The sequence below is a fragment of the Trichoderma gamsii genome (assembly GCF_001481775.2).
Source record: "Trichoderma gamsii strain T6085 chromosome Unknown Scaffold_28.2, whole genome shotgun sequence".
NCBI classification, from domain to species: domain Eukaryota; kingdom Fungi; phylum Ascomycota; class Sordariomycetes; order Hypocreales; family Hypocreaceae; genus Trichoderma; species Trichoderma gamsii.
In genome coordinates this window covers 628-22,684 of record NW_020171365.1, presented here as the reverse complement: position 1 = coordinate 22,684, position 22,057 = coordinate 628, and the positions used below count along the sequence as shown (strand labels likewise).

General features: G+C 50.6%; 3 protein-coding genes across 3 annotated transcripts; all 3 read right to left on the bottom strand.

The window, feature by feature from the left end:
- Positions 1 to 543: 543 nt before the first annotated feature.
- TGAM01_v207472 (hypothetical protein) lies at positions 544 to 1,615 on the bottom strand (the record flags this gene model as incomplete). The annotated part of the gene is made up of 4 exons (XM_018805506.1): positions 544 to 777; positions 847 to 1,249; positions 1,306 to 1,522; positions 1,597 to 1,615. 4 exons carry the CDS (start codon positions 1,613 to 1,615, stop codon positions 544 to 546), a joined length of 873 nt encoding a protein of 290 aa, XP_018661166.1.
- A 2,012-nt stretch (positions 1,616 to 3,627) lies between these two features.
- Positions 3,628 to 16,931, bottom strand: TGAM01_v207471 (dynein heavy chain; the record flags this gene model as incomplete). The annotated part of the gene is made up of 3 exons (XM_018805505.2): positions 3,628 to 4,065; positions 4,126 to 16,433; positions 16,559 to 16,931. The coding sequence occupies 3 exons, from the start codon at positions 16,929 to 16,931 to the stop codon at positions 3,628 to 3,630; spliced, it is 13,119 nt and encodes a 4,372-aa protein (XP_018661165.1).
- A 3,079-nt stretch (positions 16,932 to 20,010) lies between these two features.
- Positions 20,011 to 20,977, bottom strand: TGAM01_v207470 (hypothetical protein; the record flags this gene model as incomplete). Its single annotated transcript, XM_018805504.2, has 2 exons — positions 20,011 to 20,423; positions 20,539 to 20,977. The coding sequence occupies 2 exons, from the start codon at positions 20,975 to 20,977 to the stop codon at positions 20,011 to 20,013; spliced, it is 852 nt and encodes a 283-aa protein (XP_018661164.2).
- Between the last annotated feature and the right edge of the window lie 1,080 nt (positions 20,978 to 22,057).

Sequence of the window (22,057 nt, the reverse complement as noted above, 5' to 3'; positions counted from 1 at the left end):
CTTTGCGAGCAGCGAATCACCTGCGGCGCGGAAGAAATGGTCCATGATGCAACGCAATCGGAGCTAATCTGGGAAATCTACAAGCTATGCATGCATCGAAAACGTTAAAAGACGTTACGCTATGCGTACGGAGAATAATTTTAAAAAGAGCCTCGAGATGGATGAAAGATTCTACTACCCAAATGCCTATGTGTAAGCTGAAAAGCGAAGCAATGAAATTAACTACCAATCTCTCAATCTCAACATCAATATCATAGCAAACTTGACCCTATAACTCCCGCAGAAAGAATCCGATTCGCAGAAATCTGTAGTGTTACTCTCCCCTACGTCATACATTCATGATGAAGCACCAGGGTTGTACTTTTTCCCACCCGCAAACAGGCTTTCGGGTGAACTGTCTGCTGTGAAATGTGAAACATGAGCGGCCTAGAACGCCATTCTCCTCCTCTCACCGCCTCGGACCAATTTGTGATCCGGCCTATGGCTGCGATACGACGATGCGGTAGTGGAGAGAATTCATGGCTGTGGTTTGTGTTCCCTGCTTTAGGCGGCAGACTCGTTGAGGAGCGGTGCACGTTCCTGGTCTGCAGAGGTGACGCGCCTCCATCTGGCGTCTCTACCGGCTGCGCGCGGGGCGGCAATGGCGATGGTCAGCACGAAGAGAACAGACATGATGACAAAGGCGAAGATCCACTGGAACGCAATGACCTGTCGCTTGAACTGGGCGACACCAATTGCGGCGGACAGGACGCTGAGAGCGAAGCCCATGGTGTAGTCCTAAATTGCACGATGATTATTAGCTGCCTGTTTTGGCAATGGCAATCGAAGAAGAAATAATCGACTTACACTGTAAGCAGTGATGAAGAACAGTCCATAGACCAAGATGGACCAGATGAAAACGTTGCCAAAGATTCTGGCCACCAGGCTGGCCGGGTGCGGCACCATGATGGCGCCGTTCCAGTAAATGGCCACAAAGGTCCATGCCAACGGGCCCGAGGCAACGGGCACATGGATGAAGCGCGGAGTGGTGTTGTGGCGGAAGTACAGCGAGCTGAGGTTGGCAAAGTTGAGGATCAGGATGACCTCGGCAATGGCAAAGTGCCTGTTGACGAAGAGCAGCACAAAGATGACGTGGAGGATGTTGTTGAAGATGAAGTGGCTGCCGACGCTGGCGGCGGCGTGGACGACGTCGGCGTTGCTGGAGAAGAGCGAGGTGGCATATCCGAATTGGAGGATGAAGAGCACGACCCTGTTGCATTTTGTTAGAAAACATCGAAATCCTCAGGAATCCAGGCGAATATTTACCAGTAGACCTCGGCGAGGACATGGTTCATGGTAAAGGCGGTGCGGTAGTGGTCATTCAGGAACCAGATGGTCTGGTGGAAGTTGACCTTTTGGTGATGCACGCCCGCCGAGTAGTATACGCTGACAATGACCGACGCCAGCCAGGTCAGCAGCACGAAGATTTTGTATGTGAGGACAGAGCCATGGCTGTGTGTCTCCCTCCTCGAGAAGGGGTTCCCTGCAGAAAAAAAAAGATGGTGAGCAATCCGTATCATGAAGCCAAGACGATGATGGGGATAGGGGATATCTTACAAGCATCCCACCCTGCCATGATTGCGGTCTCTGAATTCTTCTTTTGAATCTTATTCCAATATCCCAACTATCGAGGATGCGATGACGCGGCGAGCCAAGGGTGCGGTAGCCTCGAGCACAAAGATTAAGGTATGTCGAGCTCTGCAAGATCAATCAATTCACGCCGGAGGAGATGAAATCCCAGCCGTCCAGATGAAGTCAAAGTGAGAAAAAAGTCACAGGGCCTAAATGAAAAGAAAGTTCAAAACCCAGGGCAAATTTGCGAACCAGCCAGTATATATAGCAAAACCCCGTAACTGCTCGATCCCGTTACTTAATGGCTTCCTCACTCCCTTCCCTCCTCAGCCATCGTCTTCGTCACCACCTTTCTTGCGGGGAAGGCAACGCCCAAGCCCTTTTCCTTGAGCAATCCTCCTTGCCTCCCCCCGCCGTCAAATCAGAATCCGCCACCCGAACCCCCCAGCCAAGCCAACCAAACGGGCTACGTGAATCCAGCCAGAGCAAATACGATCTACTGCTAGTCGTTCCATGACGCGCAGCCCCCGTCACCGTTTTTGCTGCGTTGCGTTGCGTTTGCCAAGCTTAGCTCTAGCTTGGGGTAGGACAAGGGGATGAGGAAATGTCTTTGATTGGTGGAGGGGCGTGTAAGTAAGCCCAGCTTCATTCATTCACTCACTTACACACCCTCAGTTTCTGCCTAGAATACCGTATCTACTAGGTACATGGGTAGCTACTGTACCAACTACCCCGTATCACATACCCCGTATCACAAACAACACATTTACTTGCTAACCCCCTTGCTTGTGTAATTCTTTCTGTTAGTGTTAGAGGCAGATGCCCGTGGAGAGCTGCATTGCGCGTCGGGTCCTTGTTCCGCTGCAGCTGGCCTGACGCAGCTTTGGCCGTATAAGTGAAAGTCCCATCACTTGGTGTGCAGCGCTTGTTTTTTTCCACAGCGGGGGTGGGGAAGAGCGAGCAGCTGACCTCATCGAGCCACGGTCGAGGTAAGCTGAAAGAAAGACTTCATGGCAATGGCGTAGCAGTATCAACGTACTATGTCAACTGTGGCTGTCTAGGCGTGTTGCTAGATTTACATGATACTGAATAGCTCTTCGCTGGTATCTCACAATATATCTAATTGGCCATCCTCAACAATCGCTCCCTTTAATTGAGCCGCTCTTCAACGCTAGGAGCTTGCAGTATCCCAATCCCAATAAATTGGACTGCAAAGACAACAAATAATCCAACAGCTGAATCAATCGCCGACTTCCCCCGCATTTAACCTCCAAGCATCCAATAATCGCTTCACCGAATACGCGCCAATCTCATGCATGTCTCTCCTCGGCCTTTACTAAAAGAAGAGACTTGCACTTATACGCCTTCACCTGATCTGCTTAGACCTTGTTTTCCAGTAACCATGTTCGAGCGTTAATCCACCAACAGGGAGGTGCCTTCACCTAAGCTTTTATGGCAATCAACTTCCAAGAACCTTGCTCAAACATAAATTACCACTAAATCAAGCGCCATTCGCGTCCATGTAGATATAAGAGCACAAAAGACAGCCTAGGCCAATTCAGGTGTTATAAGAGACCTGCATCTAAATATCTTCCAATAACCCTGCTCAAGCGTAAAATGCCAATGCCCCAAACGCCATTCGTGCCCATGAATACCTAAAAGGCACAAGATATGCATATAGTAAGCTTGTTCATTGAATCATTTAAAAAAAAAACATCTAGAAAGACAAAACATATATAAAGTCAACTCAATTTAAACCAGGAAACAATAATATATATGCATTACCTCTAAAAATATACCAAAAGTTATCTTCATCTCAGGGTATCCGCATAATCCATCATTCGCATCTAACTAAGCAATATATCCTTTTCTTTCTCTCTTTTGTTCTCTTTTGTTTCTTCTTCTTGCAACCAAAAAACAACACCACCATCTAGCCATCAACCATTATAGCCAGTAAAAAGATAATCTAACGTCAAAAACATTCATTTCTTCATCCTCATTCATCATCATCTATCCTCATGAATCCGTCACAAGTCTCTCATTCTCATCCAACAGCCCCGTCACCTTGCGCAAATTCTCAACCAAGCTCCTACCAAGCCCAACCAGCAGCAATTTCTCCGCATTCGCCGGCAAGCCAAGATAAGTGGGCGGCTCACGCTCGGGAAGTTTATGGATCCAGGCATTAAAGTCTTGTAGACCAGTGCCAGACGGGACGAGCAGTTCATCAGGTCCCTCAACCAGCTTGTGGTCTGTGTCGTAGGCAGCGGGGGTGAGGACCGACGTAACCAATTGTCCGAGCAGCTTAAAGTCGCCCTCATCGTCAATCTTGCCACCATACGTCTCCGTGACTAGATAGCGTAGCATCTCCCATGGAATGTTCTGCGGTGCAATGTTGGTTCGATTGCCAGCAACGCTCTCGATCCAAACATCAACAATGAACGCACAGCATTCGTACTATCATCGCCAGTCAGTAAAAAAAGGGTCAAAAAACCAGAAGGGAAGAGGAATCCTTACATCACTATCATTAAACTCCCAGAAGCCCTTCCAACCAAGACTTGGCGCATATCGCAATCTCTCCTGTATAACCGCATGCAAGAAGGAAACCAACAGGTACAACCTCGTCCTCTCCACAGGGCTCTTAACCGCACGCGTCGACAACGAGGACATCGAATCCTTCATGTTCGCTCGCACACCCGCCGGCTGTTCATACATGAGCACGCGCGAGGCACGAAGCAAGTTGACGGGAATCTTGGGACTCGATTCCATTGAAAGGAACAGGCGGAAGTCGCTATGCGGGTTGAGTGACTCCATGCGCTTCTCGAGACTTTGTAGCCAAGTTGGTGCCAAGTGCACGTTCTTGATGAGAACCCACGATCCCGTCTCTGCTGCACTGCTGACTGCCTTGTCGGCACTGGCCAGACCCTCGTTGGAACCCATGGCAATGTTGGTGCAGCGGACACCCGATCTCTGCACAAGATTGTCTACCTTGTAACTGGCATCGAAACCAGGGCTGGACACTAGGGCGATAGGGAGACTAGCAGAAACTTGGCTAACCGTCTCCTTCAAGTCCTCCACAATATCAAAGGTATCAGAGCCAAATACAAGCGTGGCGAAGCGCTCGGCCGCAGGAACAAAGCGATCCATGCGGAAAAGCTTAACAAGCAGCAGAGAGTACAGAGCCCGATCCATCCCCGTGGTACCTTCTTCCCAAACCATGGGCACCACACTCTCGGCCACCTCTTCTGTAAGGAAGCCCTCCCAATCGCTGGCTGGAATGGCATCGAGCTTTTCCTTCAGTACGCTAAGCTTCCTGGCATCCTGGAAAGCAGCCTCCTTGGACTCTGGATGAGAAGAAAGATCAGTGCCGGCGATTCGGTCATCAAGGATCACATCAATCATTGATTTGTCCATCTTGTAGGGCGATGCTTGAGCAAGAAGCATGGCCAGAGTGATGCGGTCCTTTTGAAGCAAACCAAGTGCCGTTCTCTTGAATGTATTGACAAACAGATCCTTGACAATTATATCTCGGCGAACGTTGTGATTAGTCTCCTTGGCCAGATTCTTGTTGCCTCGCAGCACCGATTGGAAAATGTCCAAAAAGTACTGAAGTGAAAACTGGTAAAAGTGGTTGATGTAGTGCAGCTGCTCCAAGACGGAAAACACAGCACTGCAAGACTTGGCAATAACACTGTACTGCTGCGTAATCTCTTCCACTTCGGCCATGACGCCTTCCGTGTTGCGCATCTTGTCCGAGATTTCTGCCGCCTCCGTCTTCAGCGTCTCCAGAGTTTCAATCACCTTGTCGTCGTCCAGAATGTTACCACGGGACTCATTGAGAGCCTGCAGCAGCTGCTTCTCAAGTTGCCGAAGATGGACCTTGAACTCGCCTTGCAGCTTGATGAGATTAGAGCGTCGCTCGTCCACATCAGGACGCTCCGACTTGAGCACATCGTTAAGTGACTGAGTCTGAAGACTGCTCTGAGTAACAGTAAAATTGACAAACGTAGTACGACTGCAAATATCCGGCGCAAAAGTAGCTGATGGATCTCTAGTTGAGAGATAGAGCTTGAACGATGGCGAAAAGTCAATGTCTTGCTTGCCAAGCTGAATGAGAACACGGCCACCAGTTCGCTGGTATTCCTTGTTTAAGACGTGGTTGAGAATAGGGTCCAGATGCTCAGCGTCCTGGATAAGGATCGGGTTACCGAATCGCAGCGAACTCTCAAGCTGTTTGGTAAAAGTATCATCCAAAAAGCTAGTGACTGTCAAGCGACGGTCCTTACACTCCTTCTGCAAGAACTCGGTGACTCTTCCAGAAGGATCAATAATGAGTGGGTATCGGTTGAAGCGCTTAAGAATAATGGCATTCTCCGTGCACAAGTCATCAACCGGCAGCGTATTCTCCTGCCATCCAAGTCGCTCATCTGCGCTTGACAGGTACTCCGTCACCGGGTTGGGAGACTTGAACTGGATACCAGACAAGTCTAATTGATGGTACCAGTCGTCAATCATGTTCTTTCGGAACGTCTGATCGTACAGGCCGCTATAAGCCAAGAACGCCGAAGCAACGAGAACATCTCCCACAAGCGTGCTGATCTGCGTCTCAAACGACTTGCTTCCTTCCTCCCAACGACCTCTCTCGGAGGACAAGCTGTCGAGAAGCCTGACACTTCGATCGACCTTGAACTGCACCTTTGACATCTCCGCCTTGATGGCCTGAGTTTCGCTGATGAGAGTGGCATACTCAGTCTTGTAAGTATTGATGCTGGCCTCAAGCTCCGCAATGTTCTTCTCCACAGCCATGGCATTGGCCTTTGTCTCAAGCGCCTGCTCCTCCAACTGCGCAACCTCCTCTCTGAGAGGCCCAACGCGGTCCAAAATTTCGGAATAGCTGACCTGGGCGATGACCCACTGAACAAGGGGACCACAAGCTCTGGAAGCGTGGTTGACCTTTTCAAAAGTAAACTCTGGGTTCGACAGGAAATCATTGCGCATCCTGTTCCTCAGACCCTTGGTCATCCTCTCTCCATTGTCAAACATGATGATGCTGGCAATAAAGTCTTCCTTTCGCACCACCGCTTGCACCGCCTTCCAGTCGTTGATCTTGTGTCCAAGCAAAGTGCAAACGGCATCCAGTGCAAGTCTGACGCTCTGAGGAGGGTTGGACATGCCTCGCACTTCGACCAAATGCTGTCGTTTAATGCTGCTGACACTCGCCTTGGCCTCCTCAACTGCTGGTTCTGCCTTTGCCAAATCCTCCAACACAACCTTTTTCCGCATGGCAACCTCTGCCTCCTGCTTCTCCAATGCCGTTTGAATCTCCAAAGAGGTAGTCTTCCTCTGCTCCGCCTCTCGCTGATCTGCAACCATTCGCTGCAGCTTCTCGTTTGCCTCTGCATCCTTCTGCTCAAGCTGCGCCTTCTTCTCTGCAAGACTGGTACGCAAATCGCGAACCTTGTCTACAGTGTCTCTCAATTTCTCAAGGCCAACATTCAGATGTCTCTGTTGCTCCTCTAGATCTTCTCGTTTTTCGTTGTACAGCTTGACGTATTGCGTAACAAAGTCCAAGTAGTGACGTGGAGTCAAAAATGTGAGCTTGTTCTGCTGCTTCAGTAGCTTTTGGTTGTACCGGTGCAGTGAGTGATGGATATATACCATCGAGTTGACGACCGTCTCACGATGCGATGGTGGTAGCTGCAAGCCGCGGTAAGCCACCGGGATTGTATCAGGGGCGTTGAAATTGCTCTTGTCCAGATCGATAGAGTGCGTGAGTTCGTGGCCAACCTGGAACAACGCCTGGTCCGACCAATCTCCAAACCAGTTCAGCACACATCTGTTGAACAAGGCCGGACTGGTTGCGGCCTTTCCTCCAAGACCCCCTTCGGGCGGGTTCATGGTAAAGACGACGTGGAGGTTATTGACAATCTGCTGAGTAAACCACTTGTACAGCTCTTCTGGTGAGTCCAGATGCAAGTTCTGTCGCTGAGCATCTTCCTTGCAAGCCGTCATCAAGGCAACGTACTCATCGCCCTCAAAGAGACCGGGCACCTCAGCGTTGGCAAGCAAGGTATTCATACGTTCCAAGAAACCAGAGTCCAAGACGTTGGCCTCGTCCATGATGAAACAAATCTTCTCGCCCTTGCAACCACATCGCCGTAGCACATCACGCAAGTCCTCATCAAAGTCTTCTCCAGAGTATTTGCCGTGGACCTTGATTTGGAACACCTTAAGACCGTTCATCCAGGCCACAAATCGCGACAGCGTAGTCTTTCCAGAGCCACTGACACCAATGAGAATCAAGTGGCCCTGTGGCTGTCGGAAGACACGATCAATACGCAAGACATGCTCCAACACGTCGTTGAAGAGAATAAGCGGAACATCAACTTCTTCTTCGCAGAATGTCTTGAGTCGAGCAGACACAAAGTCTCTCAGCTGCTCTCGATCGACAGGAACGTAGTTCTTGGACAGCCAATTAGAGTACAGGATAGGACCGCCAAGAGCCTTTTCTTCGTCCATGGTGGGGAAGTATTCAAGAGCAATGCGATGAACAGCCTCCTCAGTCCAGTTGCGCTCCTCCTCGTTCACAAGACGATCCTGGAAGAGTCGAAGAGCTTCGTGAGCCCAGATACGGATGAGGCCTTCTAGTGATAACGCCTCAAGGGGTTTAATCGCCTCATACACACCGCGAACCCATCGAGTAAGCTCACGAGGACTGTACACGTAATGAGGCTGGATCTTGGGCGTGAATCTCTGCTGAGATTCCAAGTAGAAGCGGACCATGGCATGTGTGACCGACTCAGCGTATCCACGCAATGAGGGAATAATCTTGAGCACAGCTGCGTTGAAAGTGCCGTAAATCTGGTTAAGAGAGAGCTCGCCGGGGTAGTCCACCATGACAAGAGGAGCATGGCGAAGGAATCGAGCACCCATGGGCGTACGCCCAGCATCGGTAGGCGGGTTACAAGCTCCAACGAACTGGATGCGGTCAAGAGTAACCCATGACTTGTCAGAAGTCCGCCAGAAACCGTTGTGCTCAACAAGTTGACGCAAGAATGAGATGGCTCGTTGAGTGCCATACTTGTCAGGGGCCGGAAGATTGATTTCATCGCAGAAGATGACCAACCAGCGACCAATCTGGGTAGGAGAAAGCATAACACCGTTGAGTGTCTTCTTGTACTCGCAGTATTGTTCAAATGTCTTGATCAACAGATCAGGTGTCGTAGCACTGGAAAAGTTGAGACCAACAACCTCCATGTTTGGCAGCTTGCGAAGAGCACTGAAAAGCGTCATTGTTTTACCGGAACCGGGAGGACCGCAAAGCAGCAACGGCTTGTGCTCAGCCAGCCAAGAGTAGAGAACATCTTCATGACGCACGGTATCCAAAGTCGGGATAACCACGTCGGTCTGGATGATGGAGTGTGTGTTGACCTCAATGGTAGGCACCTGGTTTTGCCATGGCGTCCACTCAGCTTGCGGCAATGTTACGTCAAAGTCAATAAGCGAGCTGGTGCCGTCCAGAGGCGGCGAACCAAAGTTGGCAAAGGCGCAGATATCGTCACCAAATAGCTTTCGATCACCGAGTGGACAGTCTCCCGTAAGTGCCCAAACCAGCGCAAGGAGCAGCTGCTTCGCCATGAAGCCCTCAATCTGGTCATACTCAAGAGCAAAGTCGGCGTGCTGTCCGTTGTATTCAATAATGTCTCGGCAAGCCTTGTTCAATAGCGAGAACAAAGTGTTGAGACCACGCGCGACTGTAAACTCCATTATGTGGTTGTATTGCTGAGCACGCTCCAGAGCCTGGTTGACAAAATCTTCTTCAGTCAGATAGCCATTAAGCATGTCGGCAACTTGTCCTTGTACAGCCAGGGTCTTGGCCGGGCTTTGGCCTGTGGCAACACTATCCTCATCCAGGTCCTCAAAGGGAACGCTGCGGAGAGTCTCGATGTAGTTGGTAACCATCATGTTCGGCGTAACGGTATCCTCGCTAAACCAAACCATACCACATCGACTAACAGTGGCGAGAGTTGCATACTTCAACGTCTCGACTTCAAACATGATTCGGACGTTGGGCGGCAAGTTGAGGCGCTCTCCGTTGGGCAAGGTCAACAGCTTGTTGTCGTCGAGCACACTGTTCAAGTTTTCAACCCACTCAGGGTCAACATCTCCGTCAAAGACAATCCAGTGTCTCTTTGAGTCTTCGCCACGAAGGTTGTCCACGATTTTACGGAGAATGCTAGTGAAGAGACCATCTGTCCACTCTCGTGTGGTCGAATCTAAGTTACCATAAAGGGCCTCCTTGGACATGACCTTGGAGTCAATAACGTGTGAGACACCTTCGACATTCTCGACCTTTTGTAGAGCATCAAGCAAGAGCCTCCAAGCAGCAGACTTTCCGGTACCAGAATTACCAACCATCATAACACCATGATGAATCTTTTGAATCTGGTACAGTTGGAGGACCTTGGTCATCCACAGATCGGTGACAACGAGATGACGCTCAGCGGCAAGTGTGCGAATAGCCGCTTCAAGATCAACCAGATTAGCAGGCACATATTGAACACCAGGGAAGCAGTCTTCTTCGATGTTGATCATGATGTCGACATCTGACTTGATCAACTTGGGTGCAATTGTCTCACGAATGCTCTGCACGAGGATTTCAGGTTCGACAATCTCTTCAACGCCAAGATCACCGTTGCTCAATCGACCACGCTTGAGGCCACCAGAGCTAACCAAAACACTCTTCAACGCACGGAGACCGAAATCGTAATGCGCTTGCTTCGACAGCTCCTTTGAACACTTGTCGAAGAAAGGAACCGTTTGCTTCGACAGGCGCTTAGCCTGGCCAAAGCCTTGCGAGTACAGCATGACTTCGGCAATGAGCTCCTTGTCGGGCTTAGACATGGCAACACTTCGGAAGAGCTTCTTCAAGTTGTCAGGCAGGTTGGAACGACCAGCATAACCGGGATTCATGGTGATGAAGATACCCGTGTTCTCATTGACACGAAGCTGTCGGCCAACCAACTCAATCTGCGACTTGTCGTTCTCGGCTCCCTGCTTCAGACCGAGCTGAATGTTTTGAATCTGCTGCGAAACAGCAGACAAGATCCTCTCTTCGAGACGGTTAAACTCGTCGAAACAGCCCCAAGCACCAACTTGGCAAATACCCAAGAAAATACGACCCATGGCCTGGAAGTCAAAGGTGTCGTCACAGCAGAAAACAAGCGTAAATCTTCCGAGCTGAACACCCAATGCTTTGACGGATTCCGTCTTTCCTGTACCAGCAGGACCGTATGGCGAGCCTCCAAGACGCTGGCAGAGGGCTTGAGTGAGCGTGAGGAAACATCGGTCAGTAAGGGGAGTTCGAACGAGACGATCGGGAACACCGAGGTACTCGAAGCCGTAGTTGAGCTTGGCATTAGCCATCTTGATGTACAAGCGGTTGAGGAAGGGTCCATCCGGGGTATAGACATAGCGCATCTGGAGTTGCCAGAGGTAGTGGCTAGGCGAATCAGCCTTGGTATTGACCAGCTTCTCAATCACGTCTCGCTGATGAACGCATTCCGTAATGAGCTGTTCGCACTTTTTGCGTTGAATAATCTCGAGATCTCCCAAAACAGTCTCTGCGAGGACACGAAGAACTTGCACCTCCCGTTCGAAAAGGGTCTGCAGTGTTTGGCCGCCAGCAGTAAGCGATGCATCAACGGCCGTTGTCCAGGCAGCCTGAGTAGCAAGGACAACAATTTGACTGGGGAATGCATTCATAAAGGTGACAAGAGCTTCCCGATCAATGTTTTCGGATTCGAAGATAGGAGTGTATTCCTCAACGGCCTTGGCCAGCAGCTCTGCAAGCGTCTGTTTCATTCCACTCTCCAACAGAGCAAGCCAGTCGTTGATCCTAGGCGTCTTTTGCAAGGAAATCTCTTTGTTTAGCATGACAGTCTCGTCTTCCTTCGAGGTAAAGCCGGAGATGACTCCTTCGTCATCCATGATGAGGCCTGCCAATCCAGCAAACATCTTCTTGAAGTGCTTGGCAATACGTAGTGTATCGTTGCTGTTACCAATCATCTCCAACAGATCTTCGTCGCCAACAAAGTAGAATCTAGGGAAAGAGACACGTTCCTTCTCCAGATATTCACCAAGGGCCTTTTGAATCTTGTTCAACATTTCTGCCAAACGCTCCAAGGATTTTTGGGCATTGGGAATGTTCAGCACATCGAGGACGTAAGGCGTCTTGTTAGCCTTCTTCATAACGGCCAAAAATTCGCTGTTGATATTTTGGAAACGACCGGATTCGATAGGGAGGAGATGCTTGATATCGGCATTTCCAGTGAAGACGCCCTCGAGGTAAACCCACTGGCGCTGCACATCAATCCAGACATCAAATAGCACATGGACACGGTTCAGCTTATCTTCCCAAGCCACCGCGTCTTCTTCAAATTCCTTGTAGTAAGGCGAGTGCTTCATAGCCTGAAGAGAGTTCAAATTCTCACTGCACTTGGCAAACAGGTCGTCCCAACCACGAATGAGCCTACATTTGTTCTGATAGTTGACCATCTCGAGAGCGTAATTCTGCCAAGTTTCACGAACTTGTTTAAGGAATTCTTCAAGGGCCATTTCACCCTGGGCCTGGGCAATGATGTCCTTGACAATGATCTCGGTGGCAGTGAGATTAAGGTCCCAAACATCGCCGAGGGTCATCGAGCTAGGTGAAAAGCGCTTCTGAGGTTTGATCTGCTTGTAAATCTTGTGCCAGTGACGCTCACGAATGGCATCGGACTTTAGGTCAGACAAGATGTTGTTGACCTTGAGGAATCCACGCAATACTCCTTGGACGTGTTCAAAAGCGGCATACTGCCTCATCCTACTTGGCATATCCTTTGTGCTCTTGATCAAGTCGTCCACCTTTTGGCGAATCTTTCTCGGCTGAACAGCAGTCCACAGCATATCTCGAGTCTCGTTGAGGCTGGTCCAAATTGTGGAAAGGTTAGACCAGACGGACCGGAAATCGCGAACTTCCTCCAAAGTAACCTCCAAGATGCTGTCGTTATTGCCAGGAATGTCGAGAGCCTCTCTGGCTTTCATGACCTGCTGGAATTCCTCCTGCAGGGCCGTAATGCGAGTTTCGTAGGTCGTCAGGGTAGCAGAGGCGACGTCGGGCTGGATGGTTCCCGAAACAGGCTTCTCCTCGTTCCACTGGCCCACGATCTCGGTAATGCGCTCGTTGATTAGCTTATCTTGAGCAATGATGTTTGCTCGCATTGCATCAGACTGTTCCTCCATGATCTTGGACTTCTTCTCCAAAATCTCCTTGAGGGCTTCCCATTGGCTCTCAATCTGCTCAATGTGAAGCCAGTCATTGGGGAACGGGTAGCGTTGCCTCACCAGGGTAGACTGTCCCTGGCGGAACATGTCAATCTCAGGTGCCCACAGCTTCGCATTGCGCCGACAGCTCTGCACGGCCGTGATGAACTGGACGGCCGCCGCAGTAGATGATGTGTCTGAGCTCTGGCCTTCGAGATTCTTTCGCGCCTTCTCGATGTCGGCATTGATATCACGCATTCGGTTGCCCAGTCGGTTGGCAAACTTCATAAGAATCTCTTGCTGCCACTGGTCATACTTGGCATTGACCTTTGTCTGAACTTGGTCATAGTCGATTGTGATGTGGCCAAACGAGCGGCTGACTTCTTGCGTATCAAAAGTGGTTCGCACTTTTCTGATGTCTTGGAGACACTCTAGCCACCTAGGAAGATGGTCACCAAGCATGTCGTAGACCTGGTCAGACTGAAGATCCCAGAGGGACTGGAACTGGAGCCACTTGTCGACGTAGATGCTCACTTCTCTTAGCTTCTTCTCAACAGACACATAAACGCTGTGAAGCATGTCTGCGCAGTGAGAAGGCAGATCAGTAAAACGGGCTTCATCGTTAGTCTCAGTACTGAGGCTCATCTGGTATCGTGTAGCCTTGATCTTGCGCAGGTTACAGACAATGCCTAGCCAGTCATGAAGATGAAGGAACCAGCTTGCTCTGGCGTATTCCAACGGGGGATCGAGATAGATGACTTGGTTGCGCATGGTAATTTCCAGGATAAGTCGCTTCATGGTTGGTCCATCTTTTTCGTCTTCCTTGGACAGTTTGCGTCTGTCATCCGCCGGGACATCTTCCTCAAAGGCAGCGATCCAGGCCTGAACTGCAGTGGAGAGACGCTCAAGCAGGATAGTCTGGACCTTGTGGTTTACACCACGTACCCAAAAGTCCAGATTCGCATACTGTTCCAAGTTGAGCTGATCAACAGCAGCTTGGATGGTATCGAGATGGGCTTGGAAAGCCGCAGCATCGTAAGGACAAGTGCCGAGGTCTTTCAGAGCTTGCTCAATGGTGGCGTAAATAGAGCTAAGCGTAGCGGTCTTCGATTGAAGCACAGAGACAGCCGCGGCGAAGCCCCAGATAAACATGCCATGCTTACTCTCAGCGTTCTTGGCCGCGCTAAAGCCAGTAGTTCCAGGAAGCAGGGGCCGAATCTGTCTCTGATCGGCATAGAAGAGCTCATGCGAGTTGACAAAGGATTCCCACCTTAGAGGGACACCGTCAGCAATAAGCTTGTAAACCTCATTCTTGTATCCGTTGAGGAGAATGGCCTCCTCGCCCATTTCAGATACCTGTCGCAGCGTCTGAGATAGGGTCCGAACACCCTCCATCAAGCTAACAGCATAGGGATATACCCTCTTCGCGTCCTTGGATACTGTAGTAACCGCATGGGGGACAAGGTAAGACTGCCAGGTCAGGTTTCGGGTCTCCTTGAACAGGGTAATGATTTGGGGATCAAAGTTGACATTGAGTTCGAGAATGCCGCCTGCAGATCTCACTCGGTTGATGTTGAAAAGCTGACCGGCAATGGAAATTTTGCGTCGATTGGCATCAGCCAGCCACGCGTCGTAAATCCTTCCGGTGTCTAATTTGTTCTTGAAAAGCTCGCTCTCTTCTCGAAGCTTGTGGCCTTCAGCATGCAGAGTCCAGTCAGGTCCAAGCACAGCCTCGACCTTCTTCATATAGCCGTCCAGTTGAAGCTCAATCTGACGAGCCCAGATAATGGCACCCGAAACAGGAGGAAGATCGCGGAGCTGCGCCATAGCATGGGCCTCGGAATGGCCATACTGCTGCTTGAACCTCTCGTGCAAGCCATTGATAGCCTGCTTGACGTGGTCCATCAACTGGTTTTGATACTCTTGAATGGCACCACGAATCTTGGGGCGCACAAACAGGGCGTTGAACTTTGAGAAGACTCGGAACATTTCATTGGCAGTCTTGGCCGTGGCCAGACGGTCTCGTAATCTGGCAATGATGGAGTTTTCAACTCGCGTTGTGCGTTCGTTGTAAAGATTCTCGGCTTGAGCCCACCGCTCCTTTCCTTGGTCGGTCACATCCAGGAGGTCAACATTCTGCAGAGCCTCCCAAGCTCGCTTAACTTCCTCCACAGCATCTACGTCGCCCATCTCCTCAATAACAGCGCCAGCAGTGGCCGGGGAGGAAGAGGAGACATCCGTAACAACACCGGAGAGAATGGCCTTGGGTCCCAAAACGTTGACAATGGTCCTCTGCAGCTGTTCATGGTTGTCTCGGAATGCGCTGACATATTTGATTCGCGACTCCAGCTCGGAATGGTTCTTCTCCACGTTGATGGGAATTCGCTTCTCATTTCTGCGAATAATGAGCATACGGGCCAGGTGCGTGAACTCTTTGATATTGTCCTCCCAAGCAGCGAAAATGCTGTCGCACGTGCGCATGACATTCTGAAACTCTGGGTAGCCCAGGTTGACGAGCTCAACGCCGGGAAGGAGACGAAGAAGCACGTCATTCAAATCCGCTGAGATAGCTTGAGCCAAGCTCAACGCTCTTCTAATCGGATATGGGCACACTCTCAGCTTCTTCATCAGATGGGCAAAGATCTGAGTAATGGCCTCCTCAACCTTGAGCAGAGACGGGGCAGACAGCAGCTCGTCGAGCGGAAAGTCGCGCATGAGCTGGTTATATTTTTGCGCCTTTTCTTTGGCTTCCTTCAGGCCCGTATCAGCTACAAAACTGACAGTGGCCTGGAAACGCTTCGCATGCTTCAAGACGTCGAGGGTCAAGAGGACACCTTCGCTCCTAAGCTGGTCCTCGATTCCCTCCAACGCAGACTCCATGGACAGCCAAAAGTTGACTTCTTGGCTGGCTGTGCTGAACTCTTGAACAGCATTCGATGACGTTTCCTTGGTCAGCTTGGTGATGCCTTGGATAGACTTGATCCAGGTATTGACGTTTGCCTGCAGCTTGTTGAGGAAGCTGCTGTCCTGGAGAAGGTTTTTCGGAATAGCCTCCATAGAAGGCTTCGTCTCCGTGACTTCGGCATCATCGAGGACATTCTGGATAAGCGAGTGGAACGTCAAAGAGATTTCGGGAATGTCGACGTTCTGCTGCAGATGAAGCAGACTGAGCTCCAGGTCGTTCAATCGTTTCTTCGTAACGGGGATGCCCGTCTTCGCATCGACATCTCGGCCCCTTGACCCGTTGGCCAGCTGCTGGCTCTTGCTGTTTGCGTCAAAGTATGGCACCAAGGCATGGTGCACTTGAGAGTGAAGCACTTCCCATGGGGAGAGCGCAACGCCCTGCTCTCCCAAGGCGACATTAAAGGAGGCGGGACCAGGTAAATTAGTAATGAATATCTGCGAGGTAAGAGGACGAGAAGAATCAATCGCTTGCGATGCCTTGAGCAAAATCAAAGTAGCGACGGTGGTGGGAGTAGAGGTGATTTCGGTCGAGAGAGTATAGTCGTAGGTAGTGGGGGCTATCGTCAAACATGTCAGCTCAACCCAACCAAAGTGAGGAAAGAAAAGGAAAAGGGGAGAGAGAATATGCGGGGGAGGGGGAGGGGGAGGGGGAGGGGGAGAGAGATAATACAGAAATCCTCACCAGCAGCATCAATGCTAGGATGCTCGATCGACTCTCCATTCTCAGCGCCATTCTCCAGCGCCCCAGCCTGCACCACGTCTTTCTGGATATACAAAACATTGAGGGTATCGTTGGCGAAGCGCGTGCACCGCGAAATGGTCTCTCCGTACAACGCCTTGTGCAGCAGGTTGCCGGGAAGCTCGAGATCCGCCCGCGATGCGCCCAGGGCAATCTCGCAGATGGCGGCAAGGTGGTCGACCACGCGTTCGGGCTCGATGGTCGGGAAGGGCGTCGGCGTCGGTGTGGGCGACGAGGGGGCCGGTATGGAGGCGCCGTTGCCGTTGGTGGCGCCGCCGAGGCTCGAGCTCGGGACGCTGACCGAAGACACTTCCATGGCGGGAAATGTCTATGGAGGAAGAAGAAGGAAGAGGGGGGGAAAGAAGGAAACAAAGCAAGCTTCTAGGTCGAGAAGCCGGTCATCTCCAGAGTCGTCAGGTTCGTGATAGGTTTCGAGATATGGTGGGGCCTCGAGTCGTCGGTGGCTAATGGATGTTCGCCAGGGGTCGGAGAGAGGGGCGAGGCACACAGAAAAAAAAATGAGGGATGAAGCTCGACCGTCAGGACAAGGTGGTAGAAGATGCTGTTCTCGTGGTGGCCGGAGCTCTCGCAGTCGTACAAAACAGGGGATTTTGCAGGAGAGAGATGCGGGCGTGGCGCCGACGCACGGGAGTTAGTCGCAGTGGCAGCGGTCTGCGGTATGTGACTTGAAGCTGGCAGGTACGCAAGTGGTAGTGCCGTGCGCCACTAAAGATGGGCTCTAGGGGCTGTTTCCAGGGTCCCGCGATCTATCTCTGGCAAACAGGGCACAGGTTTTGTAGTTCGGGGAGAGTAAAATGTATCAAACAGCCAAATTATTGAATGGAATATCGTCTGGAAACGGAAATAGGAGGCACACCGCATCAGAGCAGACATCCAAAGTGCTATCGCACACTACGCAGTACTACGACAATGGAGCATATCCACACGAGGTACATTCTTCCAGACAGCAGCACGAGCTACGGCCCAAGTATCGAATCGAACCTGACAGGAACGAGCTAAAATAGCCCGGGGCAAGTTACGCGACCCCAAACGGGCGGGACCCCTTGTCGCGCTCCAGCTTCTGGCTCAATTGTCATGTGTCCCGGCATAGCACTCTTATATTTTCTACAGGTGGGGTGGGTGCTGTAGACATTAAAAAGAGAAAAAAGCAAGCAGCTAGATAAGGAGGGGAAGCTTAGGAGGCGTGTCTGATTGGGTCTAAAACGTGGCGTTGATGCTTGTTTACCTATCTAGGTGTGTTGTTGTGCCTATCGCAGCCGCAAGGAGGGGAAGCATCCTTTGTATGTGTGAGGTGTTGATTTAGAGAGGTTGTGGCTGGAGAGGCACACACAGCTCGCCATAGGCCCGTCAGTAGCTTGTAGCAGCTGTGCCTGGACCTACCTGTTTGAGCTTGCAGCTGTTTCAGCAGAGGCTATCGCCGGTGCATAATCATCAATGGCAGCTAGCAGCAATAATGTCTCACTTCACTCATAACACCGAATGAGAGGGGTTTGCTGGCAGCAGCCATGACGTTTCTACATTACTAGCTACGTCCTATACACTCTTTCTATTAATATAATCTTCATCTTGAATAGTTTCATTTATTGCAATATATTATTCCAAGGTTTCCAGATGACCACATTTCTCCAGTACACTCAGCTCCAAACTAAACATTCAAGCTTCACTTCAGTGACCTATCCAAACCCCAGCCATCAGCCATCAGCTCCCAGCTGCCAGGCACCATCTCTCAAAGTAAAGCAACAACACCTATACATCAATACATCATAATATCGGAAAGTATTCAATAGCATGCAGACATACATATACCATCCAGATACTACACGCACTCCTATCTACACACAACAAACCAATAATACCCTCGCACCCAAAATCTACCCATCCCGCACACGCCTCTCCCGCCATCCCATCCCATCCCATTCCAAAAAAAAAAAAAAAAAATGGAGAACCAAAAGAAAATCACAGATTGGTAGTTCCAAGAGTAGCAAGATAGACAGGGAAAAAAAAGGTACAGGAACGAGGGGGTGGCCATCTAATACCGGGTAAGGTAAGGTGAAAGTCGACACCACAATATTGAACATACCCCTTATGCAGAATTAACTAGTTCGTGGGAGCGATAAACAAAAATTAAATAAAAAATGCTACGGCCACGCCACGCCACTTTTTCTCCTCTTCACGACTTGTGTGTGTACATGTGTGTGTGTATCTGCCGATAGTAACACTCCACCCCTTTTTTTCGTTTTCCCATCCTACTCGACCAAAAACCTCATTTACACGCCTCTAGGCACGTTTAATTCTCCGTATCACGTTTCCAGGGTCCTGCACCTTTTGGGCAGTAGTACCCGTTGCCACAAATGAGGGTGTATATAGAACAAAAAAGAAGGCATTCAGCACGATTAATGTCAACTATTGTATCCACTCACCAAACAGACGAGGAAAAAAGAGGCATTAGAGGCATTCGGCACGACTTAGATCAATTGCTATATTCATTCCAAAAGAAAGAAAAACCTGCACTTCTAAAAAAGTCACGCAACCAAACATACTAAAAAGGAGCGAATCACACCAAAGACAGAGAAACCAAACAAAACGAAATGTTGCATTTGGAGAGGGGGAAAAAAAAAAATGAAACTTCATCATTCGAGTATCGAGACCGTTCAAACAAGCGACAAGATAAAAGAAATCTACCAGCATAAAAGCTACCCGCGTCCTACAAAAGCTTCCTTTCCTCTTTGAGCAACCCTCAAGGACCAGTTTTACATGATATGACGCCCCTTATAAGTCGACCTAACATAGTATAGAAAAATAGAATGACAGCAAAAGAGAGAAAGTTCAAGTGTTAGAAGAAAAAGGAGAGCGATAGATAGAGAGAGACAGAGAGAGAGGAAAGAGCAATCTCATGGCTTGGGAAGCGTATAGGCTTCAATGCTTTAGTACCCAGCTATTCGGACAGACCAGAATTGGAAGTGAATCCTCCTCATCTTAAGCAAAAGAAGAAAAAAAGGAAGAAAGAGGCGAGACTAAAGGAATACATACATCATATACTTGCATGATAACAATGTCATAAAAAGTTGGGGGATCGAACCGACATCACCGTTTCTTTCTTGAACGCCTCTCCGTATATGTAGTAGTAGTACTCCGTAGACCGGAACGACCGACCGACTGCTCTCCGGGTTTCCATGTATATTTCAAAGACCGGTACGCCAGTTTTGGAAGGGAGGGAGGTTGAGAATGGGCAGACAGAGCGAGATATAGAGGGTAGTATAGAGGGTAGTATAGATATGATGAAGATGAAAGGAAAGATGGAGATGAAGATGAAGTTGTGCATGCAAATGAGAACTAGATGAAGATGATGGGAAAGCTCTCGTGTTTGCCTTGCCTTAACCAGTCGAGCTGCCTGCCGCGCCGCCTTCATGACCCCCAGCCAGCCTTTCTCTTTGAACCATGACTCTCTGGTTGCAAATGTCAATGAACATTTCAAACTTTTCAATAATCTTGTCCTTCTCCACCAGCTTGGCCTTGAGATCGTCAATCTCCTTTTGCTTCTCGTCTTCCACCTTCTTCAGGTCCTCGCGCGCCTTGGCCAGCTCCCGTCGCAGGTCTGATCGTATCCTATCTTCGGGCGACGGCTGCGGCTTGGTGTATATGGCCGGCCTATTCTCCGCCAGGCCCGTGGCCACTTTCTGCGGGTTGCGGTTGATGGCTGCCCGAGCATTGTAAATGTCTCTCGGCAGCAAGTGACAGTCAGGATTATCCGTTTGGAGAATCTGCAGCGTTTCAGATACGCCTGCACCTATACATAGGATCGGTTAGCGAGAATTTCCATCCAACAAGATGCCTCCTCCCCTCTCTCCATCTTCTCTTCGTCTCTTCCTCTCAAAAGAAGCAAGGTGCAGTGTAGTACTTACCATTGTCCTTAAGCTGCTTCACAGCAGCAACCATCTTGCTGTCAAGCTTTCTGGCTGCAGGGTGATTTGAGGGGCTCTCGCTCGGTCCATGGTTGTGTTGCAAATGCGAGGGGTCGGGTCGGTAACGAATGGTCCATTGGGTCCGTTGCTCAATGGCAAAGAAGCCAAAGGGACAGTCGCATTTCCGGGAAGATGTCTTTCGTTTCCTGAATTCGGGGCTAACTCGGCTCGGTGGCTTGCCAGCTCGGTCACAGACGAACAAGACCTTTTTCAGACCAGGGACAGTTTTCTTGGATCGGCCAATGACGATGGCATAGCCCACCGAGGTGCAGTAACGCAAAACTGCCTTCTGCACAGCTTCTAGTGTTGGATAGCTGCCACCTTCGGGGGGTGGTGACATCATCTCTCCCATGGGGGCCACTGCCATTGAATCGTTCATGAGTTTGGATGGAGCCAGTGTGCTGTCCCCTTCCTCACCCTCTTGCTGACCGTCCATATCTATGTCGTCTCCTGCATGGCCATCCTGTTGCTGCTGGGGAATGGGCTCAGGTTGCTGGGCCGCAGCAGCTCGCATTTGTTGTTGCTGTTGTTGTGCTTGCTGCTGCTGCTGCTGTTGTTGTTGTGCCTGCTGCTGCTGCTGTTGTTGTGCCTGCTGCTGCTGGTGATGTTGCTGCTGCTGCTGCTGGTGTTGTGCCTGTGCCTGAGCCTGAGCCTGAGCTTGGGCTTGGTGTTGCTGGTGCTGCACCTGATGTTGCACTTGCTGCTGAACTGGCTGGGGGACCTGCTGCTGGACGGGCTGTTGAGTTTGAGCCTGAGGAAGCTGTAGCTGCTGCCGCGAAGTTTGCTGCTGTGCTTGCTGTTGTGCCGCCTGTTGCTGCTGTTGCTGTTGTGCTTGCTGTTGCTGTTGCTGCGCTGCCTGCTGCTGGGAACGAGAGTGTGCATGATGGAGCTGATCTTGCTGATGCTGCTGAGCCTGATGTGCTTGCTGTTGGACTTGATGTGCCTGATGCGCTTGATGTCCCGGATGGGAGGGATGAGTCTGGTGTGCCTGCTGGTGCTGAGCATAAGCAGGATGATGAGGCTGTTGCTGCTGCTGAGAGTGATGTTGCTGAGCCGCCTGCTGGGCCTGCTGGTGCTGTTGTTGTTGAACCGCCTGCTGCTGTTGCTGCTGTTGATGCTGCTGAACCGCCTGTTGGGCCTGCTGCTGCTGGTGATGCTGTTGTTGCTGCTGCGCGTGGCCCGGATGCCCGCCCAATGCCTGCTGCGACGGATGCTGCGGATGCTGTTGCGGATGATGCTGCGGATGGTGTTGCTGGTGCGAAAGGATGGAGTCGTGGGCAACAGACTGGGTCATGGAGCCCGGGAAGAGCATCGGCGCCGGGTTCGACTGCGGCTGGATCTGCTGCCGCGGCGGAGCCGTGCGCTGGCGCGGCACGTTGATGGTGTTGGGCACATGGACGTTTGGCGCCCGCGACGAGGCGCTCGCAACACTTGCGTTGACGGACGCGGGCGTGTTGAA